This window comes from Hippocampus comes, unplaced genomic scaffold, assembly GCF_001891065.2.
Source record: "Hippocampus comes isolate QL1 unplaced genomic scaffold, H_comes_QL1_v1.1 scaffold238, whole genome shotgun sequence".
NCBI classification, from domain to species: domain Eukaryota; kingdom Metazoa; phylum Chordata; class Actinopteri; order Syngnathiformes; family Syngnathidae; genus Hippocampus; species Hippocampus comes.
Window position 1 is genome coordinate 596,801 of NW_017806177.1, and position 27,832 is coordinate 624,632.

Genomic DNA, 27,832 nt, shown 5'->3' on the forward strand with positions numbered 1-27,832 from the left:
CCCCCCCAGCCCTCCGACCCACAAACTGACTGATTATTTATGTCCGCATGTGCAACACCAAGCTCTTCAGTTACATAAGGCTGCCTCGGGGGGTAGCGAAAGAAAACGTGTATTTAAGCAGCGGAGGGGGAAGCCATTTATTTCTCATTTGTGCCGTGTGACAACCTGGTTTTGCATTGTGGTGAACAGTTTTATTTAATTTTGTGTTTGGCCGCCCTATAGCATTGCATTATTTTTTCAAGTTGGATTCAACTGCTGTGGGCACAGTGGACGAGTGGTTAGCACAGCTGCCGAGTGTGGATTTTCTTTGGATTTTTACAATATGCTTCCTTGATCTAATGCCCTTTTATGTGGGAAAGGAGAACCACTGACACACTTTTCAGCCATTCATTGAACCCAAGGTGAACAGTAAAACACAATGAGCACGCTCACGAAGAAGCTGCTGCCAACTGCTGCTCACACTCTGACACTCACTCAAAAGATTTGTAAACATCACATACCACCCTACCAGGGTTTTTTTCCTTTAAATATGCAATTTATATATTTATATTATAAAGAGTATCGCAAAATATTGCGTTCATGGGAAAATGTCAGGAAAGTCACCGCTATCAAAATCTTCCTCAAGGTGTGCGGGGTGGCCAAGGCCACTGCTGGCCACCACATAGCTCCACCCCTGGCCATGACGTTCACAATGCAAGCCCATGGCACTTTGAGGGCAATTACAGATGACAGCAGAAGGTGGTGGAATTTCAAAATATCTATGCTCTCTTAATTTGTCGTCCACCAACGCAATATTACAAAGAATAATGTACTGTGTTTAGAGCAGTGGAACTACATAGAATATATTACTGCAAAGAACACTTTTGACCGGACTCCCATTTAAAGGCCGTTTGGTTCTACTATATTTCCATGTCTACCATGGGAAGAGGTTGCACGTCGAACAATATGTTGGTTAGGTGTCCTCACATGACGCCCTTTTGCTGATATCCGCCGCACTAATAGAGCGGAAGCCAGTCCGAGGATAAACCTACTCCCTTCCATCCAGCTGACAATGTGATAAACAGCGCGCAGCTTTTTGGTGCACGCATGCTGAAAAACAGCGGCAGCGGGAGTCGTTTGCGCCGCATTCTAATCTCCCACTTCAGCACATTTGGCCAGGTTGGGCAACGCACTGTTTATCATCATTCTGGATTGGAGGCACGGCCTTGGAGCGGATCTCGTTCGGCACGTTGGTCAATCGGAGGCTGGCGCGGACGAGCGAACGCGACGGACCGGTAATCGGCATCAACGTCGGCTCGCCCTCCCAGTTAATGAGCAATATTATGGCTCACCATCAAATTGCCATCTGCGGTCGTTCACACGGAGCATGACAGGAGAAAGCGGGTTATGTGTGTGTGTGTGTGTGGGGGGGGGCGTGAATTGAGTCACAGTCTTCCTTCCTTCGGCTGTCAATTGGAACCAAAGTCAGGGACGTAATTCACGATTAGCTCGCTCACACGCTTCTCGAAAGATGTCAGACGCACAAGTGACATTTTTTTGGTTCACATACACGTGTATTCCCATTGTGGCACGAGTACTACTCGTGGCATGTGGGCGTCCTCTCGAGGTACGTGAAGAAGCGTTGAATTAAATATTTAAACTTCGCATAATGCTGCAGTGGCTTCAACTTTTTTTTTTCAACCAGCGTACAGTGTAGCATGTCTGTTAAAGGGGATGTCGTGAAAAAACGTTTTCCCAAGAGTAGACTCTATGCGACCCCACTAGTCTAACCACGGAATTCTGATAAGAACTGCATTTGTACTACCCTGTTACCCATGTCAACTGCACTACATTCAAGTTACGTTTGTTTTGAATTCAAGTGATAACATGATCAGAAAAAAGTCGACTTTTTACGGGAATAAAGAGTCAGACAAAAGACATTTTTAGACCCTGCTGCTTAATGAGGGAGTAGTGTACAGCCACAAAATTATCTGTCAGCGTCCCTGCAGATGGTGATCACTATTGTGCCCCTGCAGCACTGTACTGGATGCAAACGCACTCTTGGTGGGCTTTTGGGCCCTTTTCTGCTTTGTCAGCACAGTTTGTGTTTTACTGCCTTTTCTTGTCATCTTCACGTGTCGACACAAAACAAAAAAGCTAGAAGCCCAAAGTTGGTGAACTGGATGTGCATGTGCTCAGTAAAGCTGATGCTGCTTGTTGCATGGCAACTGCATGGCAACCGCATGGCCCACCTCATTGGTCCATGCCTCATTCATGATTCATCAACAAAAATCCAAATAAGGTGGACATACATGAGCACCGCATGCTGTTCTTTCTCCCTGAACCATGTAAATGTGCTTTTTTTAAAAATGTGAAATTGAAACCTACAATGACATACAGAAATATAAAAAATAGTCGATCGAGGACTTAAAAGGAGCTTTCTCTAAGTCCTATTAATAGGATTCTGGAGGAAAAAGTGGAGAACAGAACTGGATGATTTGAAAAAACAATATTGCCTTATCCCAGCACCGCAAAAAAATGACATGAAACTAAAAAGAAATTCAAGAAAAAAAGCCTTAGTATAAGGACATGACAAAGTGCTTAAGAAAGAATAAAGCCATAATTTTGTGGGGTTTTTTTCCGGAAATTAGTGATAAAATGACAAACCACATTTTGGAAAATGAATTAAATAAATTACAAAAAATATTTTTTCAAGTAAAGGGTATTGACAAAAAGTGCAATTTGGTTATAACATTATGAGGATAACATTACAAGTGCTAATATGACAGAAACTTGTAAAGGTTGCAGTATCATCAGGAGTTATTCTTCCAAAAATAAAAGTAATTGTATCATGTCAACGAAGTTCATTTTCTGAGAAAAATTGTCTCGCACTATTAGGGGATTTAATTGTTTTTCGAAAAAAAAGTGGCAATATGACCAAAAGCAGCAATTTTTCAAGAGAAAAAAAAGATGAGGAAAAACTTTGTTTTAGATGAATAAGGTCATTGAATTGGAAAAGTCACGACATAGTAAGCCACTGATTGAAAACTGACTGAGGCAAAGTGCACTCCTCTCGTCTTTATGTTTTCAAAACAGAATTGGTGGCCACGTCAGTGCACCCACTTGTTGCTAGGCAGAATTCATTTGGCTCATAGCATGGGCAAACACCCAAAAAAAGCAGTCACAACTGCAAAATCAAAAAGGACAAAAGGCTCAATACATTCAAATGCAAATTGCCTCTGTATTAACTATAAATACATTTCTGAAAGATAAAAAAAAGCCTTTTCTGCACATGATGAGGACTTCCACACTCAACATCCTTCCACAAGCATTCTCAACTCATTTAGGGCATTCCCTGCATGCCATTCATTCCGAAGAAGTCAATTATTACCGTCGTGAAAGCTAATGGCTTGCGCGTTAAAATACTGCCAGTGGAAAAACAGCACGAGTGCGCCGCTTCCAAGCACATACTTGAAAAACAGGACAGCGACAAAATGTGCTCCTCCGCATAAAATGGGACGATTTGAATTAGTACGAGTGCTTTAATTGAGATGTTAGACGATATGATGGTGAAACATTCGCCGGAAGCAATGATATTTTCGAGCATGAGTGGTGTATACTGTGTGTGCGCCTTTAAGCGAGGACTCTCTTGATATTCCAACCTTGAATGTCTGCCCTCCACGTGCTGTATTGTAGATGTATTACGGGATAGCTCCATGCCATCGCAATCTAGGCACAGGCCACATTAAATGGAGCCAACGGTGTCGACTTAAGAGAGTGGGTGGTCGAGGACCCAGCGGGCACAAACCGTACACGCACGGACAATGCGCATGAGCTTGGGGAATGGGGGTGGGGAGCCAAGCCTCGATGCGCTGTAAAAGCCAATCAAACTAATATCCGCCCGCCCCCTACCCGGCTGGGAAGGTTGTTACCATGGCGACGTGTTGTGGCTCAGTGCCCACACACATACACTGTACAGAACTTCCTGAAGCGACTTTGAAGCATTTTCTGCTGCAATGGATTCGATGTGAATATGACTACTTATCATTGAAACTTATAAATGAGCATTGGGACACACACACACACACCCACGCACGCACACACACACACACACACACACGCACACACACACACACACACACACGCACACACACACACACACACACACGTGTGTGCGTGTTTTGCACACGCACGTACACACACACAGGCTTTTCGTGTTTACACTTTTCGATTGGCCAACATTTGTAAAACTTCTTACTTTGAATAGTCTTAAGTATTGTTCTAATTTTCTGAGATCGTGAATTTGGGTTTTTTATTAGTTTTCAGATCTAATCATCTAAATTAAAAGGAATTACTGTACCACTTGAAATGTATCAGTCTGTGTTATGAATGTATGCATTGCACACGTTTCACTTTTTGAATCATATCACTGAAATTAATCAACTTTTTCATGATATTCTGCTGCGTTGTTTACCAAAAATAAAAGCAGATTTGAGAAACTCACCATTGTGTTGATTGTCGTATAGTATACGTTGGAGAAGTGTGATGGCCATCAAGCTTCTCAAACTGGCGTTGAACTGCAATCTCATCAAAAACCTTATTGCCAGGCGAACATTTTGCACAGCTTATCAAATGTGAGTTGGCGAGCAATGGGCATGCTCACAAAAAGTGCAAAGGTAGAGGTGTCAAACTCTGACGGCCTCACGTCTGCCTGAATGATCTCTGAAACAAAATAGGAAAAAAGGAATGCAAAGTGACTTTTAGAACACCCCGTGTACCCTATCGACAAAGTAAAAGACTTAAAATGGCGACAGAGGCACGACAAGTCCAAACAGTTGCCTCATACATTTCCCTGCATCTGACAGATGATATGGGGCCGAATTCATTCATTGTAACGAGCCACTAACTCATTTTAAACCATTAACCGTTCGGGAGAAATCGATACGCTGCTATGTATCTCCAGAGGGCTTCTTTCCTAATGAAATGGAGACTAACACTACAAGTTGCTGACTCCTGCCGTAGTGACCTCAAAGACATTTGTAATGCAGGTGCCTGAAAAAGCGTGTCACTGGGGAGACATTGAGACATTTCCACGAGGGATGGTCATTATAATAGCTTCATTGATTGCACCGGTGAGACACATAATAAATGGCTTCAACGCTCAATTAGACTTTTTTTTTTTTTAATTGTACTTATAGTGGGTGGCTTACGACTGGAGAACACCATCTGTCATCTGCATTGGTGAACACACACACACACACACACACACACACACACACACACACACACGCACACACACACACACACACACACACACACACACATATACACATACATACATATATGGCGGCGGTCCAGTGGTTAGCGCATCGACCTCACAGTGCAGAGGGTCAATTCCCGCTCAGGCCTCCCTGTGTGGAGTTTGCATGTTCTCCCCGGGCCTGTGTGGGTTTTCTGCGGGTACTCTGGTTTCCTCCCACATTCCAAAAACATGCACGGCAGGCTAATTGAACGCTCTAAATTGTCCCTAGGTGTGAGTGTGAGCGTGGATGGTTGTTCATCAATGTGTGCCCTGCAATTGGTTGGCAACCGGTTCAGGGTGTCCCCTGTCTACTGCCCAAAGACGGCTGGGATGGGCTCCAGCACCCCCCGCGACCCTTGTGAGGACAAAGAGGATCGGAAAATGAATGAATATATATATCGGGCGGCCCGGTGGGCGAGTGGTTTGCACATCAACCTCACAATGCAGAGGTCGTGGCTCCACTTTGCACAGTCCAAAGGTTATGCAAAGTGGAAAGGCATGATTTAGAGCAGCCTAATATGGACTTTTCTTCTGTTTGTGTAAAAAAACCTTTACCTTCATGTTGCTCGTGGCTACATGTGCGCAGATGGAGCTCCGCTGAGCGAGCTATCATGGCCTTCGTCCCTGGCCGTGGTTGTGGTTTCCTTCTCCGGCCTCTTCGCCTTCGTCTTCCTCATGCTGGCCTGCCTGTGTTGCAAGAAGGGTGACATCGGCTTTAAGGTGAGCTCGCCTCGGGTGGCGCTTGACGCAGTGGAAACTCCAAAATGGAACATAAGTGTAAAGAGACATGAACCCATGTATGATAAAAGTACATTAAAGTAAAACTTCTCACCTTCCCAAGATGCCTGATGGACACGAAATGGCAAGGGAAACAATAGGTTTTTTTTTTAAACAAGCGATAACATCACCTTGTGGTTTATTGTAAGTATTGCTGTTAAGGTTAAGAATTTTGGAGTCCTTGGAGTGTGTGCTGGAGAGCGTTCCCCGTGGGCTCTCCATCATTCTCCTGGGGGACTTCAATGCTCACGTGACAGTTAGACCTGGAAGGGTGTGATTGGGAGGAATGACCCCCCTGGTCAGAAATCGAGTGGTATTTTGTTATTAGACTTCTGTGTTTGTCACGGATTGTCCATAATGAACACCATGTTCAAACATAATGGTGTCCATATGAGCACTTAGCACCAGGACACCCTCGGCCACAGTTCGATGATTGACTTTGTGGGATTATCATCGGATTTGCGGCCACATGTTTTGGACACTCGGGTTAAGAGAGGGAGAAGATGCCAGTCCAAGCTGGCAGATGCAAGTGCATTGTGAGGGTTTGTTGGGGGCGTCTGGACTCTGAGGTGGGCTCTCCTGTCTCTGGGGTTGAAGTCACCGAGGTGGTTAAAAAGCTCCTCTGTGGCAAAGCCCTGGGGGTGGGTGAGATCCACCCAGAGTTTCTCAAGGCTATAGATGTCGTGGGGCTGTCCTGGTTGACATGCCTCTGTAATATCGCATGGACATCAGGGAGAGTGCCTTTCGACTGGCAGATCGGGGTGGTGGTCCCTCTTTTCCCGGAAAAAGTGGATGGGGAGAGGGAAGTCTGGGTTTTTCTGCTAAAGCTGTTGTCGCCGCAACTCGTCCCCGGATAAGTGGTTAAAAAAAAAAGGATGGATGAATCTCTTTTTGATTTCCGAGTGGAAATCCAAGATTGATACCCAAAAGTCACAAATAAAATGATATAAAATAAGCCAGCACGGTGGTCAGCCTGTTAGCAAGTTTGCCTCATAGTACAGACGTGCAGGGTTTGATATTGGCTCTGGCCTTCCTGTGTGGAGTTTGCATGTTCTCCCCTTGCCTGCTCGGGTTTTCTCCACCTACTCCGGTTTCCTCCCACATTCCAAAAACATTCATGGCAGGTTGATGGAACCCTCTAAATTGTCCCTTGGTGTTATTGTGAGTGTGAATGGTTGTTCGTCTACGTGTGTCCTGCGATTGGCTGGCAACCAGTTCAGGGTGTACCCCGTCTACTGCCCGAGGACAGCTGGGATAACCCAGAGCATCCCCGCAACCCTTGTGAGGATAAGCGGATCAGAAAATGGGTGGATAAAATAATCATGTATTGATTCCATTAGGGTAAGTTCAATAAATAAAAATAAAATCAAATCAAAATTAGATAAGTGATATTCCTTTATGGATACTTGAGGGGAAATACAATAAATCAGAAAGAGGCTAAACATGAGAACAATCTATGCAATGCAAAAATGGGAATGCTTGTAGTTTGAGGACACCTATAATTGGCAGCTTTCAACTATCCAACAAGCAGTTTCACTGGGAAAAGTTGAGTTTGCATCCAAGTATCAGCATCAAAAGCACTCAACACTCTCCTCTCCAATGCGTGCGGGCCAGAGACTGAAGAGCTTGTCTAAAACGGATAAAACGAAAAGCTCTCCTGGGGGCTGTGAGCGGGGCTGACTGACTCGTAGCCAGGTGCCCCCCCGCCGCACCCCAACCACCAACCTCTCCATCATGCAGATGGTTCAGAACGCCCGACTGAGAAACAAAACTAGATGCTATGCACTGACACATAAATATCTCAGCTGAAAACTATTTGTTGTCCCTGCTTCACATGAGCGTCAAGTTCTCTTGAAGTCCTAAAAGTTGCTGCGTCCACAGACAAAATGCTACAATAACTGCAATTTTTTTCAGACTGTAGATGTCATGTGCAAGTCATCTGACACGTTTGGATTTTCAGCTCCTCTGCAGATAACAAAGTAGCACTGAAAGGCTGCTTTTACTTCTCTCTGCTGGAGGTAGGGGAGCATTACAGCATTCTGACAGAGTGACATTTCTGGGTTACCCTTTACAAATCTAAGAATTTTTTTTTCCAACTCTTCATAAATAACGGTTCAATGAAAACACATTGAACATAAGTTAAAGGGGGGGGGGAGGCTACATCAATGTTTATGTTTCAAAAAAAAGTTATTCAAGATTAAATGCAAATTTACTGAATTTAAACGTGAAATACAACTGAATTGTACCATAATGGATTTTAAAAAGATGGAGCCACTTTGATATGATGCACAGAAGAGGGGCAACAATTAATCGATTAATTGATCATTCATCAATTAATGATCAATTAATCGATTAATTGACAGTTAATTGATTTTCGGTTACGATAATGACATTTTGACTTTTGTTGTTTAATATCAGTTCGCTTTAATAATTTTTTTGGAGCACATTTGTCATTATTTATCACAGTAGTTATTTTCTCAAAAATGCTTTATTTTAGTTCAGCCGAATTTGCCCCAACAATTTCTACACAAGCAACTAAAAATTAAATATTCCATATTACAACCCCTGTCAGGTAATATGTGACAAATTGTACTAAATCTCTCAACGCTAATTTGTAGATATGTTTCATAAACAAGCTGTTGTTGTTATCGCAGCCCAACAAGTCAAATGGGGGCAAGCGTTAAATATTACATCATCCGAGAGATTTCCCCGTTCACATTTACTGTAATCTCATATACCACAGATAAACAGATGGCCTTCATTCATTCACAATGAAGCCAACAGAAACATAAACTGTATGCTTCTTCATCAAAATGTCGCCCATGCATTGTGCGCAATTCCCATTTGGTACACAAAAGTGCTGACGTGGGGCAAGTGAGCGAGTGCACAAGACGGACTTGTGCGCGTTAATGAGCGTCGATGCACAATGCAATGCACACATGACTTATGGGCGCGCGTGGGTAGGTGGGCATTGGAACGCCCGCTCACAGTGGCACCATTGTCTCTCGCTTGGGCGGACGCATGAATAATGGCCCCTGTGTGTGTGTGTGTGTGTGTGTGTGTGTGTGTGTGTGTGTGTGTGTGTGTGTGTGCGTGTACACGCGGCAGGAGTTTGACAACGCCGAGGGCGAGGAGTACCAGGCAGACCTTTCGCCTTCCTGCCACAATGGGCCCGAGGTGTACATCCTTCCCCTCACCGAGGTCTCCCTGCCCGTCTCCAAGCAGCCCAGCAGATCCAGTAAGCGAGAGCCACAAAACACAAACTCTATTCACAGCTTCCATGCTACCTTGACCTAAAAGTGAGTTTTAAGATTTTTGTCTTGAGTTGAGAGCAAAAATAATACCCACAAGGATATATTCTTTATCCTCTGCCTAAAACATCGATATTTTGCAGCTTACTTGCAACGGTCTTCTGTTGTCAAATCTACGGGTAGTATGTCTGGATCAGGGGTCGGCAACCCAAAATGTTGAAAGAGCCATATAGGACAAAAAAACAAAAAACAAATATGGATGGAGCCGCAAAAAAATAAAAGCGTTCTATAAAACTTACAATGATGGAAACACATGCTGTATGTATGTAGGAGACTGGACTGTCTCAGATTTGTTTATGTCATTCATTCCTTTGTTGTGTGTTCACAAACGCTCCCACAGGATTTATTGTGTCATTTCCTCGCTTGATTTTTTGTTTTTGTGCTTTATTTTCGCTTTTCTTAGTGTCAGTGAAGTGATCATGAATTTCCGTTTTTCGGAGGCTGTCTTTGAACGCCTCTCGAGTCGAACGTGAGGAGAGAAGGCACGGAGTCGGACGCAGACGTGTCTGTGTTTGTCGAGACTGTTAAAAGCAGAAATAAAGTGTACGTTTTAAAAAAAACAACATCACAGCTCTCCTTTTTCGGAGCTGCAACATGTATCTATATCTATTTGAGCTATATTAGCCTACTATCAAAATCTTTTTCCATTTTCAAATTTTTTTATAAAGCTACAGGGAGCCACTAGATGTCGCTAAAGAGCCGCATGCGGCTCTGGAGCCGCGTTTTGCCGGTTTGCCGTCTGGATGAATTATACTGTATCTTGGTGGCCAAGGCACACCCACCACATACACAATGTCCGGATTAATGCATAAAGTCATGATACGCAAACTGTTAGATCGTTTACTTTATATTTAATGATATTACTGTAGGTTTTATTATTGCTGTAAATAATTAATTACGCTTTGTATTTTATTCATTCAATATGAATTCATCATTGTTTAATATGCAAATATTTAATACTTGCAACGTTCTGATGTCATTTGCAGAACGCTGATACTCATTCACAAGACTTCACTTTAATTTAAACTTGAGCCACTGGATGAACATGCACAGTTAAACTGTAGGTCCATTGTGGAATTGTTCACATTAAATCAATTCACCGCAGCGGGCGCACTTTATGTGGGAAGGAATCCGAGCCAAAAGCCACTCTGCATTATTCATGCAGCTCTTACTGTGTTGATGCATGTATTTTTCATGACATTAACATATGAACATGCTGTGAACCGCACACGAAATGTATCCGAAAGTTTCCGAGATATAACGTTAGGTACTTTGTTTTTTTTCCTTTACCAAGATACTCCATGAAATGACTTCATTCACAACTTTGTGTAAAGGTTGAAGGTGGCCACAGAACAAAAAAGAGCTAAAGTTCGGTGCAGTTCTGAATGAAGGGGAAGATTGTCCACTATGACGCGATACATGAACAACATATTGTCTTCTGACACAAATGCGTCGCTTGTGTCTTGCGATTCTTCAGTCAATAGTGCATTGACCTTATCGGACATATGCAAGAGATGCGTGTTGGGTGCAGGAGTGGCCAGTGGAGTGCATTGTTTATCACGTGGCAAGCCTCCTGTGCATAGCAAGAGTTAAAGAGAGCTTCTGGTTGGTTTTCCTCCCGGATGACTCACCGGCCGTCTGCTTGTGAGTTGGCATCGAAGGAAGATGGCCACACGTGGATGGTCTCTCAGTGTGTTGGGATGTGAGCCGCCCCAGGTTCCTACACCAGTCACCCCATGCCCCTCCCGGTCCCACTTTCCCTCTGTACGTTCGAGTTGTAGCGTAATTGGTTCAAGTGTTGCAGGGTGAGGGATGATAACCTTATCTGTGGATCCTGAAATGAGAATAATTCAGGGTCAGCATTGTGACAAAGGAGATACAATACAAGATTTGGTATTATATGCGAAACGGATGAAACAGTACGCTTGGACACCACTGCAAAATACAACCATCCTCTCTCTCCTGTGGTTGAGAGGAATGAAATTTCATCTATGCTGTTTGTTGCACATGTAGCACATTTGACAATAAAGTTGACTTGAACTTGAACTTTAACCACAATACTGTTACGTATTCATACCCTCGTACTCTCATCACCACTCAGAACGTCCAATTTAGGGCGTCAAATTAAGATGAGTTCCAGTCATTCAGTTTATATCAGTGGTTCTTAACCTGGGTTCGCTCGAGCCCTAGGGTTTCGGTGAATCGGTCTCAGGGATTCGACGGAGCCTCTGCCATGGAGGTTAAAACTCACTCAAGATGTCAATTAGTTATGACACGCCCACTTGGCCTTTGCTGGCTACAGATGATTACATTACATAGCTTGTCCAATCAGTGCTGCGGGAAATTTAGCTCACTCAGAAGTCACCATGTGACCTTCGTGATAGTATGTCATACAATTTTAAAAACCTCTACTTATGCCATGTAATTTTATTTACTTTTTTCTGTTTTTAATAAATGCGTTTTTACAATGGCTTGAATTTGTAAAAAAAAAAAAAAAAAAAAATCCTACTTTATTTTTCACTAATGAAGGGTTCGCTGAACATGCACATGAACTGTGTGGGTTCGGTACCTCTAACAAGTTTAAGAACCACTGGTTTATATCATTCAACTCAGTCAGAGGTCAGAGCAGTAAAACAGGCCAAATTCCACATCTAGTTGCATACTACCTGTGATTTAATTAAATGGGAGAGTGCAGAAAAAGATCTTAATTTAACCCTATAATGCCATTTGTATCATATTTGAAACATGCATTTTCATTATGTAACTCATTCTTTATATTACATTGAATCATCTGTATCAAATCTGATACTGTAGGTTTAAAATATGATTTTCCCCAAATTTTCATTTTCAGATGTAACCTACATAATGCTTATAAATGGAATACAACAAATATCTAAAACAACATGATATGGCAAAAATATTTTTGTGGATTTCGTTATAAGGGTTAATGAACATCTCAGTTCCCAAAAATCAGATTTTTCTGGCTGTTCCTTGATGGGTCAGGCATTAAAGGGGTAATTATATAAAAGGGGAAAAAAAAGATACTGATGTAATTCTTTTCAGAACGCTAAAGATTATATTTTTTGTTTGGTTCGGCATCTATTTAAAATGTTTGGGAATAGATCGTCTCAAGTGTCACAATTTACTCCTACAACTCCCCTCTGTGTGTGTGTGATACTTCACATAGCACTATCAATCGACCTATCCATCCGCAGAATTTGTCCATCTAGCTATCTAATTAATAACCAATGTAACAACTCTTAAGTGGTGCTCATTGATTTTTTTGCATCCATCCAAAGTTTCTCTCGCTCTTGTTCTCTCTGGGAATGCCATGAGTAGGACGCACACATTCCTCATTTGGATTAAATACCCACTCCTTAATTTGTGTCCGTAGTGCATGTTTGAGGAGAAGTGTGGGATTGTTATCGCCGTGACAACCAGTTCCGCTGCCTGAATGGACCTTGTGTGTGTGTGTGTGTGTGTGTGTGTGTGTGTGTGTGTGTGTGTGTGTGTGTGTGTGTGTGTGGGTGTGTGCGGGTGCGCACACACACGCGATTAAGTGTGTGTGTGTGTGTGTGTGTGTGTGTGTGTGTGCGTGCATGTGCGCGCCAGGGTACCAGGAGACAGTGAGCGAGCGTGCGAGTGAGCGGCACCAACAATGCCCTCCATTTAGGCGGGGTGGACAGCGGGTCAGCAATAAGGCCCGGGCGGGAACGTCTGTGGAACTCGGGCAGAGGAGGACTGCCATTATCGAAGCCTGGACAGAGACGGGTCTGTGACACCAAGTGGTGGCACGCACGGTGACCTAAAATGGAAGCGTTGGGCAGGGTGGGGGTTTGAGATAAGGGCGACGACTGCGACAGCGGTCTTTTCTACATCTTACAGAGATGTTTTTGTGTCCAACTCGACCAAGGAATGCTGCCGGGTGGGGTTGCGGAGGGGACGGGGTGGGCTTATGTCATCCGAGGATGGGTGTCTTGGAGCTGCACCTCGAGCTGGCGCGTCAAATGGCACACGACCAAGCAACGGGCATGACGCTGCCTGAAGAGGTCAGGTTCCAGATTCAGAAAGTACTTGCTGTCCGTGTAGGATATTGTCGTGACAGCTGGAAAACCTCCGGAGCGGGATTGTGTGTTTGTGTGGCCCAGCTGGAAGCTTGTTCAGCTGCACGAGGGCTCGGAGGGTCCGACTTTTCTCACATGCACACACGATGCCGAGACTCCCGGGGTCGAGACGTTCTCACGCTTCCGAGCGGGGACTTGATGCTCAGAGTGGCGGTCCGCTCTGCTACTCCAGTACCGCCACTCGACGGGCCAGCGTCGCTTTGGGAATATGAGGATCCAGCCAGGTAACGGCTTTTACGCCTTTCTGAGTCTTGCTGGTGTGGCTCTTTGTCATGGACCCGTGACTGGGGTGGGGCGTTGGGGGAGCTTTTTAATCCGGTCAACCAGCTTTTACTTTTCTTCTACCCATGGCACATTTTTCTACTCATTGCTCATGTTGTCATTCTTTGACAAATTCTTCATGGTTGTTGTTGTGACTCCATCAGGAGTGACCACAGCAAGTAACTCCACTGACGGGTTGGGCACATCCTTTGGTTTCATTGAAAGCATATACCTTTGTCAAGTTTATTTATTATCTGGAAAAATAACCCCGCCAAAATTAACTTTGGGTAAAAAGAAAAGAAAAATGCCCAACTGTTTTTTTTTCCATCAGATAGTGACAAAAACAATCATAACAAAATTTCCCACTTTTTTTTTCTTCCAGTCCAACTTCTCAAATCGTCAGCCCTCGGCCGCCATAGTTTACTCTATCTCAAGGAGATTGGCCATGGCTGGTTTGGCAAGGTAACACACGCCTTCGTCTCATCCCCATATTACACACACACACACACACACACGGTGTCCTCTAAAATTCACCACTTGTGAGCTGGTCAAGCCATGCGTTTGACCTTAAAATACGAAAATACAAACTGTACTCCACGATGCCTCTGACCTACCCTTTTTTTGTGCCATGGCCCAAATTTGACACCATGGAACACAATGGGCTTGCAATTTCAAATCTCAAGTGTTGAAACTTGAGATTTTCAGAGGATTTTGAACCAAAATTTGTGATTAGTGGAACAGTGATGCATTTTGAGCTTCTTGCTTCCAATAAAAGTTTGTGATTTTTCATTGTATTTTGTTTTGGGCTTTTTAAAAAATTTAGTTAGGTTGAATTAGTTTTTCGAGCAAGTTTGTTCGTTTTTATTTTTAAATCTCACAGGTGTTGCTGGGTGAGGTCAACGTGGGCCTCAGTACCACCCAAGTGGTGGTGAAGGAGCTGAAGGCCAGCGCAAGTGTCCAGGACCAAATGCAGTTCCTGGAGGAGGTCCAGCCATATCGGTCAGTACACATAAAAAAAGAGAGAGAATCAAAACAAAAAAGATTGTAACAGAGTATTTGCTTTTGTGGCTTTTTTTTGGTCCCCACTGAAAACATTGCTCTTGGCCTTGAAATTCACAGTCGGAACCAAACGCAACACTGAATACTTTTATCGGATTTTGTATGGAAAATGTCATGTGATTAGCAAGACACGGGCTGATTTGAAAGCACTGAATCATACACTAAGTTCATAACACTTGAGGCATATTTCAAGTATGAAAATTAATGGTTCATGCATTTCCAGGAAATTGCAGCACCCTGCCCTGTTGCAATGCTTGGCCCAGTGCTCGGAGGTCACTCCTTATCTGGTGGTCATGGAGTTTTGTCCTCTGGTAGGAAATATTTTCATCATCTCATCCATATGATCCAGTAGCACAGTATATGCAGATACTTCAAGTATTCCATTTTTAACAGTACCGGTACATCTTATTATCGTGTTCATATTTTGTACTGCAATTGGAATGCATTATATCGGGTCGCATGAGGTGACAGTTTACCGGTTTTAATCTACTGGGCAGTGAATGCACCACATAAATGTGTCCTTCATAATTCCAAGTCATACAGTGTTAGAGTAACAAGAAAAATCCACAAGTGACGTTCCCCGAAAAGGTTTATAATTGTCTGTAGATGCCACAAGACTGGGGTGAAGCGTTACTTTTACATTAGACAGGGCTATGGCCTGCCACAATGAAGCTTCACCCCTCTCTTCAACATAACATCACAGAGATTCCAAGACTCCAAATTTGAAGAGGTAGCAGGCCATTCTGGTTTTGAAGCGGTGCTTTAAGGCAAATTCTAGGGCTTGTAACTTTGACAAAACCCAAATCAGCCCAGAACCAAAGGCAGATATCTGAGACAGATGCACGATGCTAAATTGCTCAGCTTTATTGCGGTGGTAGCATTTGTAGTACAACAATTTGACTTTCAAAAACCAATAAAATTAAGTCATTCTAGGTAGCACTTAATACATTATATTTCAGAGCCGGTAAAAATGCAACACAAGTCATTACTTTCAAAACATACTGCCACTTTTAAGTCACCTGCCCAACATTAAGTCCTTAGCAACATCCGTTTGTGTTTCCTCTAAGGGTGACCTGAAAAGCTATCTCTGCAGTTGCCGACTATCAGACTCCGACAAGCCCGACCCTCTCATCCTCCAGCGTATGGCCTGCGACGTCGCCTCAGGGCTTTTACACCTCCACAAGAACAACTTCATCCACAGGTAATGAAACAACCCGGCAGGATATCTTCTTCATCCGCACAGCACTACCCTCTGCTGGTCTCTTCCTGCAACAACATCCTGGTGCTGCCTGAGTCGTCGCATCAAAACTCCAGCATCAGTGATTTTGTTGCTGGGGGCGACCCCCTCAACCTGTTTCACACTTCTGCAGCCACTATGCCAACTACTTGACTTTGTGGAGGAGCTAAGACAAAAGGTTTGAGGACAGTGCAAGGTCAGTCACAACGGTGAAGATATAAGGTGTGCTGACATTTTTTTCCCCTTTTGAAAAACAGTGTCCCTGATTCTAATGTGGGTCCCTGATCACTGAGAAATGCTGTCAACTATTTGATTGAATGTTGTGTGTGTTGATTCTGCTGTGCTTTTTTTTTTTTTTATCATCAATACAAATAATGACTATGGTTGTTTTGAAAGTGCCCAATAAATAAAGTTGACTTGGGTTGAGCTGAGTAAAATGGGGGGGACACTAAATCCTCACACAAGCATCTGACAAAAAGCATACTAAAACAATCGTGGATAACAGATTTTTTTTCTGTTGACAGTGACCTAGCCATGCGGAACTGCTTGCTCACATCAGAAATGTCTGTGAAAATCGGCGACTACGGCCTTTCTCACAGTCTATTTAAGGTTTGACCTGTCTTGTCACATGCTGGCTAATCAGGCTGGTGCCTTCCCTGATCATCTTATGGTCAATTCATCTGTAATACCTGCAGGAAGACTACTACTACACACAAGATCAGATTTGGGTGCCCCTGCGCTGGATCGCACCAGAGCTCATTGACGAAGTCCATGGAAACCTGTTGGTTGTTGACCAGACAAAAGCAAGCAACATATGGTGAGATTGGTTTTCTGAAATTTTGGCGAGTACTGTGTTATTTCACATCGCCACTTTATTTGTTGTTTGGATTTTGAATCTGCACATCCTTTTTTGATTGGCTTTGACTGTTCCAGGTCGTTGGGCGTGACTTTGTGGGAGTTGTATGAGCTAGGAGAGCAGCCATACAGACAGTACTCTGACAGACAGGTACTAACGTATGCCGTGCGAGAACAGCAGCTCAAACTGCCAAAACCACAGGTCCAGTTTCCTCTTGCGGAGCGCTGGTGAGATATACTCTAGTTGCAGACAGGCAGTGTATTTACAGCCACAACTAAACTGGAGTTACACGGCAACATTTGTGTTCTGATCTAACCACAAATAATTCCCATTTTTCCCTTCTCTCGCTCTCTTTCTTTCTTTCTTTCTTTCTTTCTTTCTTTTAACATTTGTGTTCTGATCTAACCACAAATCCCATTTTTCCCTTCTCTCTCTCTCTCTTTCTTTCTTTCTTTCTTTCTTTCTCTAGGTATGAGGTCATGCAGTTCTGCTGGCTGCAGGCCGAGCTGAGACCGAGCATCGAGGAAGTCCACCTCCTGCTCACATACTTGTGCGCCAAAGGCTCCAGTGAGGCCGAAGAGGATTTTGAAGAACGCTGGAATGCCTTGAGACCAAATTTGCTCGGCAGCCCCTCCCACATAGCTGCGCCCGTGCCCCTCGTGCTCACGCCGGGTTTAGCCGAGGCCCACGGTCCGACGCACGCTCAGGCAGTGGAGCTGGCCTCGTCTGCCTCATCCTCCTTCCCCTTGCTGGAGCACTTTTCTGACAGCTTTCATTCGGACACGGGGGACGACTTGCTGACCGTCACGGAGACAAGCCACGGTCTCAACTTTGAGTACAAGTGGGAGCAAGCCCGTGCTGAGCAGCCATACTGTTCGTTGTCCACCAGCGGTCCACTGGGCCAAGTGAACCCACATTACCAGGATATGTACTATTCAAACAATGCAAGCACCTCAGACGGATGCAGGACTGAGACATCCCCACCCTACTATGAGCCAGAACATCCAGGTGTGGTGCCCGTGTTGAGTGCCCACAGCCCCTCAGTCAGCAGTGAGTATTATATCCGTATAGAGGAACCATCAGAGTGTAACATTCACTTGGACGACAATGTTGTAGACTTTAGTCCAGCGCTTGAGGCTGGCAGCACTAGGTTGTCTCCTAAAAGTCAGACTGGTTCAACCACAGCACAACCGAATGCTTACTGGTCAACTGCTGATGGCGCCAAATCAACTGCTTATGATTCCGATTCAAGCTCCACTGTACAGCTCACCTTGGAGCCACTTCTCAGGCAGACATCCAGCCCTGTGATGTTCAGCCGGTCCCATGCAGACTCTTTATCCCCTCAAGTTGACAATGACTACTGTGAATCCATGTGCCAAGCCAGTCCGTCACTTTCACAACACTCCAGTATTGGCAATCCGGTGGCATTGTCAGAAAATAAGCCGAGTCAGACACCAGCAGTGAGCACCCCAAGCTTAGGGTTGTGTGACCCCTATCTTGAAGATGGAAGCGGATGCGAAAAGCTTCATGAAAGCTGCCATACCTCAGTGGGATCCCTTCGAAAGACACGACCCATCGTAAACCGCATCAGTATAGATGAACGAGGTACCGGCCCATTGGTGGGTCATCAGTGGGCTGGGGACACTGACTGGACCTCCAACCATTCTGCCAACAATAATATCCCAAATTTTAGCAACGGGAATAGAGACAGGATGGAGAAGTATCTTGACCTTCAGTATAACGTGCACTGTAACACGACGGAAGTGTGGTCTTTAACCAAGGATACCACCAAAACCTTCCGCAGTTCTGGGACTTGTAAAGAAGAAGCAGAACGAGGGCAACCTGCTTGTCATGCTGCCAGCAAACTCAAAGAACTTGGGTCATACATTCACTTGTGTCGCCAAGACAGTGGGACCAGTCCAGAGGAAAACAACTTGGCTAGTTTCCAAAGTCCTAATTGCCCTATCGGTGAGAGTGCCCGAGAAAATGAAATGCAATTGTTACTTAATGGAGAGAGATTGCATTCAAAGCCCAAGATAATACCCGATGCAACCTACATCAAGTCTCCTTCATCCTGCACTGAATCTTGTAGCTGGATTCAAGCTCCACCAGAGAAGCAGATGTGGGAGCAGGGTTCAGCAGGAGTCTCGACTCTTGGAAATTTAAGGCTTACTTGTCCACCCTCAGATGCTAGAAGAAAATTGATAAGTGTACTTGGTATCAGAGACTCCAGTGCTACCCTGGTGGAGCTTGGGGACTATAGTGAGGAGGATGATGACTTTACAGATATCACATCAAGCATCTTTACAGACTTCAACCTCGATTATGCAGACATGCAGGAAGAAGAGCTAAGTCCGCTGAAGAACCCAGAGGGAACTCCTGACTCCGTAGACACCATTAACCTCTCATCATCCATGGCAAGCACCTGCGACCAAGCCTTCAGCCCAGACACCTTCAGTACTCCTGCCCAGCCCAAATCCCTGGATAGTGGGTATGACACGGAAAATAACGGATCTCCAGAGTTTATGTTTAAAGAGCTTGTAAGTCCCCAAACAAGTGCAACAGGACTAGTTCTGCAAGTGGCTGTGCGTCAGAATCTCACTAGTTCATCAGAGGTTCGCTTCAAGGACGTGACTAAGAAAAACACGTACCGGGACTCTGCTTACTTCTCTGACTATGACACTGAAAATGACAAAAGCCCCAACGAGGAAGGCGGTAAATTCTTTGCAGGTCCAAGTAAACATGACTTGTATGCCGGGAAACTGACCTCTTCCAGAGATCCAACCAAAAGTGAATTTATCACTGGTGAGGTCTTCAATCAAAGAGAAAACTGTATTTTGACAAGATCCTCTGAGCCAAACTCTCCCCATCCAGTTTCCACACCTGGGCTGTCCATGTTGTCACCGTTTCCTGTGCAGATGGGCGGGTGCCTGACCAAAGGGGCAGCCCCAGATTATGATGATGTGGAGTTGGAGAGAGAGTGTCAAGAGGAGCCCTGCTCAGAGCTTTGCTCCTCTGCTGACTCTGAACCCTCCCGCACCGGCCAGGAGGCCTCAACAAACCACCAGGATGGAAGCAAAAGACCTGAAGACTGTTGCCAAGTGCAGATTTTATGCACTGACTCGACCGTATCTGACTACGATGACGATGAACACAAAGAGAACGAAAATACCGATCAGTCCACGGAGGAGGAAGAGCTGCCAGCATTCAATCATGCGGAAGCAGTGCCAGACAGAGGGGACATGGTCAGGATAAACGAGGACGACTTTGAGGATATCGATGCAGAGGAATGCGACTCACAGGACAGCTCATGCGAAGCATCAATGTGTGCCGCCGACATGTCGTCCGCCTCATCGCTGCTGGAACTGTGCGGGGAGCCTGTAAGAGCCCCGCTGGAGGAGGCGGAGGACGAGGACGACTCGGACGACAGCGAGTCGGATGAAGAGTTGCGAACCTACAACATCCAGGAGGAAGACAGCGAGGGGAGCGATGAGGATCTGACCGCAGTGCCGATGGTGGTGAGCGACAGCGGTAGGGTGAGGCATCTCCGGAGCCTCCTAAAGATGCCAACGCTCCTCACTCAGTCATTCTGCGAGGAGCTCGAGAGGAAGAAAAAGGCAGTGTCCTTCTTTGACGATGTCACCGTATACCTCTTTGACCAGGTAACACCTGAAAATGACTAGAAAATTTTCAGAATATAAATGAAAGCATTTTTGTCCCACCCCTTTGAATTTAGGAGAGCCCAACCGGAGATCTAGTCGACTGCAGCTTTGCCACTGAAGAGGGGTGCAGCGGGAAGGGGACAATGGATCAAAATACCTCCAACATGGATGACAGCACGTCCAACTTGGGTGAAACCATCATGGATGAAAACACCTCCAACCTGGATGACAGCACGTCCAACTTGGGTGAAACCATCACAAACGTGGACGAAGGCACCTCCAATGTGGATGACAACACATCCCACATGGATGAAACCAAACGCGAAGCCTGTGAGCCACAGTGCGATGCCGAGGAGACAGATAACGCAGAGCAAGGTGGGACATTCAAAGTGACTGCATGTTCATCTATCCTGAATGACTGTTTTGTTGTTTGCCTTTAGGTTTCGAGTGGGAGGAGGATCTTGCTTTTGAGCATTGCCAAGCTTCACCTGACGCCACGGCCGAACCCCAAGGGAAACTCGCTTCCCCATCAAACAGCCCCGATGTGCCAAAATCAGCAACTGCGGCACTGAACCGCTTCATGGTCTCCAGATTCTCCATCACGCACGTGTCAGACACGAGCGCAGCAACGGGTCCGTACCAATCTCCCTCAAAGATGTTTTAACTGTTTTCTTCAAGTTTATTTGTAAATTTTGTGAATGGATGAAGCGTCCAGCAATTTAACAGAACGTTCCATTCCCAACAGGGAGTACCGAAGATTGTCTGAAAGACTGACAGGCCATCGGCGGACAGTTGCTCATTTGTTCTCTCCCCACTTCCAACACACACAAAACAAAACATCAGGATGTATGTGATGTTTGTAATACAGAGTTTTATTTTGAATGGTCGCTTTAGGTCACCTGGCTGGCGGGGGACCCTTTTGAGACAGTGCCTCGTATTGTGGTGTTTTGCACACTTCTTAATTTGCAGATTTGCTGCTAATGACGTCATGAAGAACGGACAGTCTTTCCCCAGAGTCTGGATCAAACATATTGTGCTAGCTCAATATTCGCATCCAAGATCATTTGTTAAGTATAAAACAGCTCAGATCAAAGCAAGCTTCATTCATTCATTGGCTGCCTCCGCTGAACATTTTTAAAGACTGTTACACGCTCATATTTGATGGATTCTTGTGCTGGAAAATGAAGATATCTTTATTCTTTAAAATGTTATCGGACAAAGTAGAAGCAATGACTTACTTGGCAGGCAATGACAAACAGTCCAAATCTATTGGGATGACATAAAAACGACGTTCTAAAAATTCTAAACACCACTATTCAAATACCGAGGTTTTGTGTGTGATTCAAAAAAAATAAAGAAAAATTCCTACACACTTGCTACCTTTTGAATAGCATCTGATTCATCCCAATAAAGTTTTGATGTTCTGGTAGGCTTTTCTTGACGTTTTTCTTTCTTTGAAAAGCCAACTTGAACAGTGAAACTGTTTCATTTTAGAATGGTAGCAGGCGCGTGTGGACTCTTAACATGAGTTTGATTATCACTGGTTAATTCTGAGGGTGTGTATACTTATGCAATGACATCATTTCAGTTGTTCTTTTTACATAACTCTTGAAGGGATATTTTTTTTTTTAGTTGTACATGTAGGTCACATTGATGGTGAAAAAAGCTTTGAAATGATTTTAATTGTTTTTTGTTATATATCATCAAAAAAAAAATTTGAACGGGGGGTGTAGACTTTTCATATTCATTGTAACCTGGAAATATGTGAAGAAATTTGTGTGCCACTTCTCAATGTACGTATTTCACCTCCAACACAAGGACACCAAAGGGACATTTCGAGACACTATGAAGCTGAGCCATGTCACCAATGTACAGTGGATCGTTGTCAGTTTTTTTTCCCTGTGTATATATTGTTACGTCCTTCTCATGCCACAAGCGACACCCTCAAAACGATGACATGTTATGTATCGTATGAATGTTCCGTAAATATGTAGCAGGTAGCTCGACTTGGAATGACAACCATCACGAGTCCTTCTCATCGGCCAACGCCGTTGGAGAACGCCGGGTGGTTGTTGGCACCACAAGCGTTGCTGTCCGTTCTCCCGTCATTTCACTGTTCTTGTAACGATACTCTTCCCAAAACAATATACACAAATACTTCCTCCCCAGATATGTGTCTGATTATTTCTTGTGAAATACAGTATGAGTATTAAGGGCACGCTGGGGGAAAAACTTTCATTGTGATGAAAATGTAGCCGAGAAGTAAAAAATTGTTGGGAACCAAAAGTTGCAGTATTCTGAGTAGAAAGCTGCAATATTCCGAGAATATAGTGGCAAAATGACAGGAATACATTGAGAACAGTCAGAGAGAGAGAGAGAGAGAGAGAGAGAGAGAGAGAGAGAGAGAGAGAGAGAGAGAGAGAAAAAGAGAGAGAGAAAAGCACAGAACATTTCACTTTTATATACGTATACAAAATCTATCATGAAAAAAAAACATAGGAATCAACATTTGCAATATTACCAGAATAAAGGTCTGTGAAGAGAATATACTGGTAGCCTGAAAGTTACATGAATATTTTTTTATCATATTCCAACATAAAAAGGATCGTTTTTTTTTAAGTCGCAATATTACAAGAATAGTCATAATCTTTTCATAAGAAAAAGTCAGTAGGCTAACGCTCAAGACTGTCATAACTTTACTCTCATAAAATTATTTTATTTCTACATTAGCAATTTTTTTCTCATACTAAAGTAGCTCATAAATACAGTACTGTTTGACTACATCATTCTCATAAAAAAGTATTCAGATGTACCATCTTCACTTGTAAGGTGACCTGGAAATCACTTTTACACTCTTTAATTGGTTGAAATTTCATTTCAGACGGACATGAGGAACTCAGCATTTGACAGCTTTGATTTTGCCCGGTGAGAAAAGAATACGTGAGTGTGAAGACATAACAGTTTGAAACGTGTCCACGGGGATTTATTTTGATAAGTTTATGCACTTTCTGTACAGAACAAGAACAACACAAACAGACAAAAAAGTGGAAAACAAACCAAGTGAGAGCTATATCAAAAGTTTCAAAAAAAAAAAAAACAACAACAATAGCATGTGAAACTGGCTTCCCAAATGACAATAAAAGCCCAACTGTTAAAGCCCTCAGCGAAAAGCGCTCACACCATCTGCTAATTTTCATTTGACAGTCCTATTAGCGCATTGCCTTTTTTTTCTCCCCCACCCACGTTGACCTGCGCCGTCTCTCTGCTTCACCTCCCAGATGAGCGAGTTAATACTGAGAACCAAAAGCGATATTAATACTGCGCCTTATCAGATGAGCTAGCACTCCCGCAAAGCTAATAAGAGCGATAATAATTCCTTTCTGTATGCACGGGCTTCTATCTGGCAGATGGCATATCAATGATATTTAAAAGAGAAAAGAACCAGCGTTACTGTGAAGCCTTGGTGAAATTGCAGCAAAAAAAAAAAAAAGAAGCTGTCACATACGAAGCAAAACCAACGTACGACAAAAAGCGCAAGGCACATTTCCCACGCCAACCGGCAAATGCAACGAGAAAAAAAACATTCCAATTGAAGCCCAATCTTACTCAACCAAATGACATTGCGGCCACAACAAACCGCAGCTACAACTCGAATTTACACGGGGTGGGATTCGCTCTCAGGATTTTGCCAGTGGTAATTGATGTGAAAAATCCGTTTTTCTAAAATAATATCAAGAAGAGGAAGGGTCATCGAAAACCTCGGGGAGCGGAGCGGCCAACTTGCAGGAAAATGCATTTTCATTGGTAGAGAATACAGAAACTTGTCCTGGCTTCTCAGTAACAAGCGCGCTAACTGCACACACATATCAAAAATAAGCGATCGCAATGCTATCTCCCAAAAATCAGTTTTTCTAAAATAATAACAACAGGAAGGATCATCGAAAACCTCAAGAAGCGGAGCGGCCAACTTGCAGGAAAATGTATTTTCATTGGTAGACAATACAGAAACTTGTCCTGGCTGCTCAGTAACAAGCGCGCTAACTGCACGCACATATCAAAAATAAGCGATCGCAATGCTATCTCCCAAACACATTTTCCATCTCGCTTATAAAACTTATTAACATGTAAAGCCCACCGCGGCTGCTCTTTAAGGTCAAGAATGATAATAAAATTTGACAATGACACATCATGAAAAATTCCACAGGAGAAACATAATTATGCATCTCTATTACAAGAGTGAAGATGTTTTGGCTGTTTTTTTTTTTTTGTAATATAATCGTAATTTTACGGAACTATATTTGTCAATCAAGTGAAAAAAAAGCCAGTCTTCTGGGAAAAAAAGGGATATTTTTTTCATTCCCGCTTGGAAGAAGAATTTCTGCTCGTAATATTTCATTTTTTGTCTTAACATAACTTTTTGCTCTTGTAATAACAAACCCTCTCCATTTTTTCATGTACTTAAATGAATGTGAACTGCTGGAATCTAGGCAGTTTTTTTTTGTTTCTGTGACAAAAGTACTTTTCTTTTTCCATAGTGGTACAATTATAAGAATAAAGTCATCATGTAAAAAAGAAAGTTGAAAGGGCATGAAAAAATGATCTTACAAGAATCTAGTTCTTATATAATGTATGAAAAAGTCACAAAATTATGAGAATTATTTTTTTTCACAAGAAAAAAAATTTGGATTAAAAAAAAAAATCTAACTTCAATGTCATAAAACAAAGACAATTCTTGTAACATTCAACTTTTTGGATGATACTGAATCTATGCAAATGAAATTCTACTTGTGTAATATTTTGAATGGACTCCCATAATATTGCAACTTTTTGGGTTGTATTACCCTGACTTCATTCTTGTAAGTAAATTAATGTTAAACTTAAGAAAACTACCGTTTCAACTTTGGCTCTTTAGTTGATTTGTTATGTTTCTGTATGAAGAAAAAAAAAAAAGAAAAAAAATGTACAAGAACGTATTGACTTTATTCTCATAATCTTGCAAGCTTTGTGTGCTGTATTTCCTTGCCTTTAGTCTTTAAACGAATGGATTAGGTAAACGTCCAAGTAGGGGAACTACTCATTCAACTTTGAACTCTCCCCACTATATTTCTGTCCTAAATAAAAAAACAACAACCAAAACCACGCTTTCTAATGGCTGAAAGGGGAACCGCAGGCCGCTAGTAGAAGATGGTGGCAGATCGGTCGTCAGTGAAGGTGGGCCGGAGGTAGACCTCCATGGATCGTTCACTGTAGGGAGAGGAGAGGGCAAAAAGGGGGGAGGGGGGGGACAAGGAATATGAACCATTAGGGAAATCATTCAAGTCATAACCTAACCAACTGTATGTAGCAGCCACAGCCGAAACCACCGTGTGCCTTCCCCGAGCCTTCTATTCATGTCGGCAACCATGTAGCACAAAAACTAATAAAAAGACAAGCATGCAGGGTTTAGCACAAAACAAACAAAACTCCAAAATGAGATGGAAGCAAATGTTGCCCTGCAAAAAAAAAAATAGCCGACCTCGCAAAATAAATAAATAAAGCCTACTGTAGCCAGACAGCCATAGAGGGAAGCAGAAAGTGTTTAAAAAAATGTAAAAAAAATTAAAGCGATTGGCTGGTGGAGAGGCACGGGACTTACAGAAATTCTGTTCCCTCAGAAGCGGGACAACTCTGGAGCCAAACTGGAAGGTAAAGAGAACCTTTGCGTTTGAATGGTTCACCTCGCAGGTCATGCATTGGCTCATGTTTCGTGACCTCGATGTTTGTTAGTCTGCTGCCAGTTGAACATCCTAACTAAATCATGACACCAATCAAAATACAGTGCAACGTCAACGGTGGATTTTTTTTTTTTTTTTTTTGTCTCTCAGGTGGAATCATTGTTCCTCAAAAGAAATATGGCAAACACACTGTTCCGGGGTCAGATTTTCACCATCAAGACACCTTTTCTAGCTGTAAATACTGGCATATGGCTCTTCTTCTTTCCCTCTAGGGAATCTGATGACGATTTGTTAGACCTTGATACCACCAACAGGCCAATTGCGGAATAGCAGGCGGCCCACATTCGGACTGTGACAATTTTATCTGAACACACAAGAGAAGCTGCGGCAGTGCTTCCTTTTTCGCCCTTTTTTGTAATAGATCGATCAATAGATAGCTAATTACTTTTAGCATTTTTTTTTTTTTTTTGCCTAATGCCCTTTTTTTAATGATGGCTACAGTTTGACACTGAAACAAATTCCCCCTCAATGATTTGCAATCCACCTGAGGTTGCACTGTAACGGTCCAACTGAATGGGATGAGGTGGGGAAAAAAAAAGATACAAGACATCATGCGTCACATGCTGTAAGTGTCGTCCGTTATCGTCAAGTGGCAAGTGTTTGAAACACACACACACTAAGGGCAACACAAGTGCTGAGGAATCCACAAGGGGCAGGTTAAAAGTCACAGACGCATGCTGGGATAGGCGGCGGTTCGCACAAAACACTTAAGAAGGAAACCTGTTCCAATTGGAGCTTGGGAATGTACGCAAAGAACAGATTTGCCATCACACAAAACGATTTATTAATATATAGAGATATGTTTTATTTAGAATACCTTTTGTAAAAAGTCACCATACACTCAGGATCTGCTTTTTTTTTTAAATCACATATTCTGATATCCCTCCACGGCATGCATATGATAAAACAACTAATCAGTCTTTTTACAAGGACAACAACTGTTTGCAAAGAAAGAAAATAAACTACGGAGCAATTCCGGGCTGCACAATCGCTCGCGCACGCGCGCGCACACACACACACACACACACACACACACACACACACGCACGCACGCACGCACGCACGCACGCACGCACGCACGCACGCACGCACGCACACAAACAAAGATAAAAAAAAAAAAAAAACACTGAGAGCGATCTGCACAGGAAATCAATAGTAAACATGGCTGCTCATCGTCAACAAACTCACAGCACTTATCCAAGGCAGAGGATTTGCACAAAGAGGACCAAAGTCAATGAGTGTCGGGCTACTCCAAAGAAATTGCAGCAGTCATCAAAAAGGAGAAAACAGTGCGATTCGGTGGACGGACAGAAACAAGTCATATATCGATACACTTTGTAGATAAGATAGATACGCGCTATATTTTTGAAGCTCGCCTGCACACGATAAAAAGTGTTTTGCAGGGGAAAGGGAAAACAGCTGTGTGTAAGGCATCGGGCACACCCGCCAAAAAACCCAAAACAGGAAATGCAACGTAAAGTGAACACACC

General features: G+C 43.4%; 2 protein-coding genes across 4 annotated transcripts in view; one reads left to right on the forward strand and one right to left on the reverse strand.

Annotated features, from left to right (window-relative positions):
* aatka (apoptosis-associated tyrosine kinase a) overlaps nucleotides 1-22,735 on the forward strand; it is a 26,041-nt gene extending 3,306 nt beyond the window's left edge. Inside the window, exons 2-15 of one of the 2 annotated variants that reach the window (XM_019897405.1) lie at nucleotides 5,868-6,001; nucleotides 9,167-9,296; nucleotides 14,137-14,216; nucleotides 14,635-14,753; nucleotides 15,037-15,124; nucleotides 15,881-16,014; nucleotides 16,575-16,659; nucleotides 16,746-16,867; nucleotides 16,984-17,133; nucleotides 17,376-20,568; nucleotides 20,643-20,711; nucleotides 20,769-20,943; nucleotides 21,009-21,200; nucleotides 21,314-22,735. In XM_019897405.1, coding sequence (XP_019752964.1) covers nucleotides 5,868-6,001; nucleotides 9,167-9,296; nucleotides 14,137-14,216; nucleotides 14,635-14,753; nucleotides 15,037-15,124; nucleotides 15,881-16,014; nucleotides 16,575-16,659; nucleotides 16,746-16,867; nucleotides 16,984-17,133; nucleotides 17,376-20,568; nucleotides 20,643-20,711; nucleotides 20,769-20,943; nucleotides 21,009-21,200; nucleotides 21,314-21,342 — 4,700 coding nt within the window. In that variant the 3' untranslated portion in view covers nucleotides 21,343-22,735. Of the gene's footprint in view, nucleotides 1-5,867; nucleotides 6,002-9,166; nucleotides 9,297-13,355; nucleotides 13,718-14,136; nucleotides 14,217-14,634; nucleotides 14,754-15,036; nucleotides 15,125-15,880; nucleotides 16,015-16,574; nucleotides 16,660-16,745; nucleotides 16,868-16,983; nucleotides 17,134-17,375; nucleotides 20,569-20,642; nucleotides 20,712-20,768; nucleotides 20,944-21,008; nucleotides 21,201-21,313 lie in introns of those variants that run through there. The other variant, XM_019897406.1, reaches the window with a different exon arrangement.
* A 2,191-nt stretch (nucleotides 22,736-24,926) lies between these two features.
* The window catches only part of baiap2a (BAR/IMD domain containing adaptor protein 2a), a 69,125-nt gene continuing 66,219 nt past the window's right edge, over nucleotides 24,927-27,832 (reverse strand). The window contains exons 14-15 of one of the 2 annotated variants that reach the window (XM_019897411.1): nucleotides 26,204-26,246; nucleotides 24,927-25,812 (exon numbers count right to left, since the gene is read on the reverse strand). In XM_019897411.1, the coding sequence (XP_019752970.1) occupies nucleotides 26,219-26,246 (28 nt within the window). In that variant the 3' untranslated portion in view covers nucleotides 24,927-25,812; nucleotides 26,204-26,218. The remainder of the gene's footprint in view (nucleotides 25,813-26,203; nucleotides 26,247-27,832) is intronic. The other variant, XM_019897409.1, reaches the window with a different exon arrangement.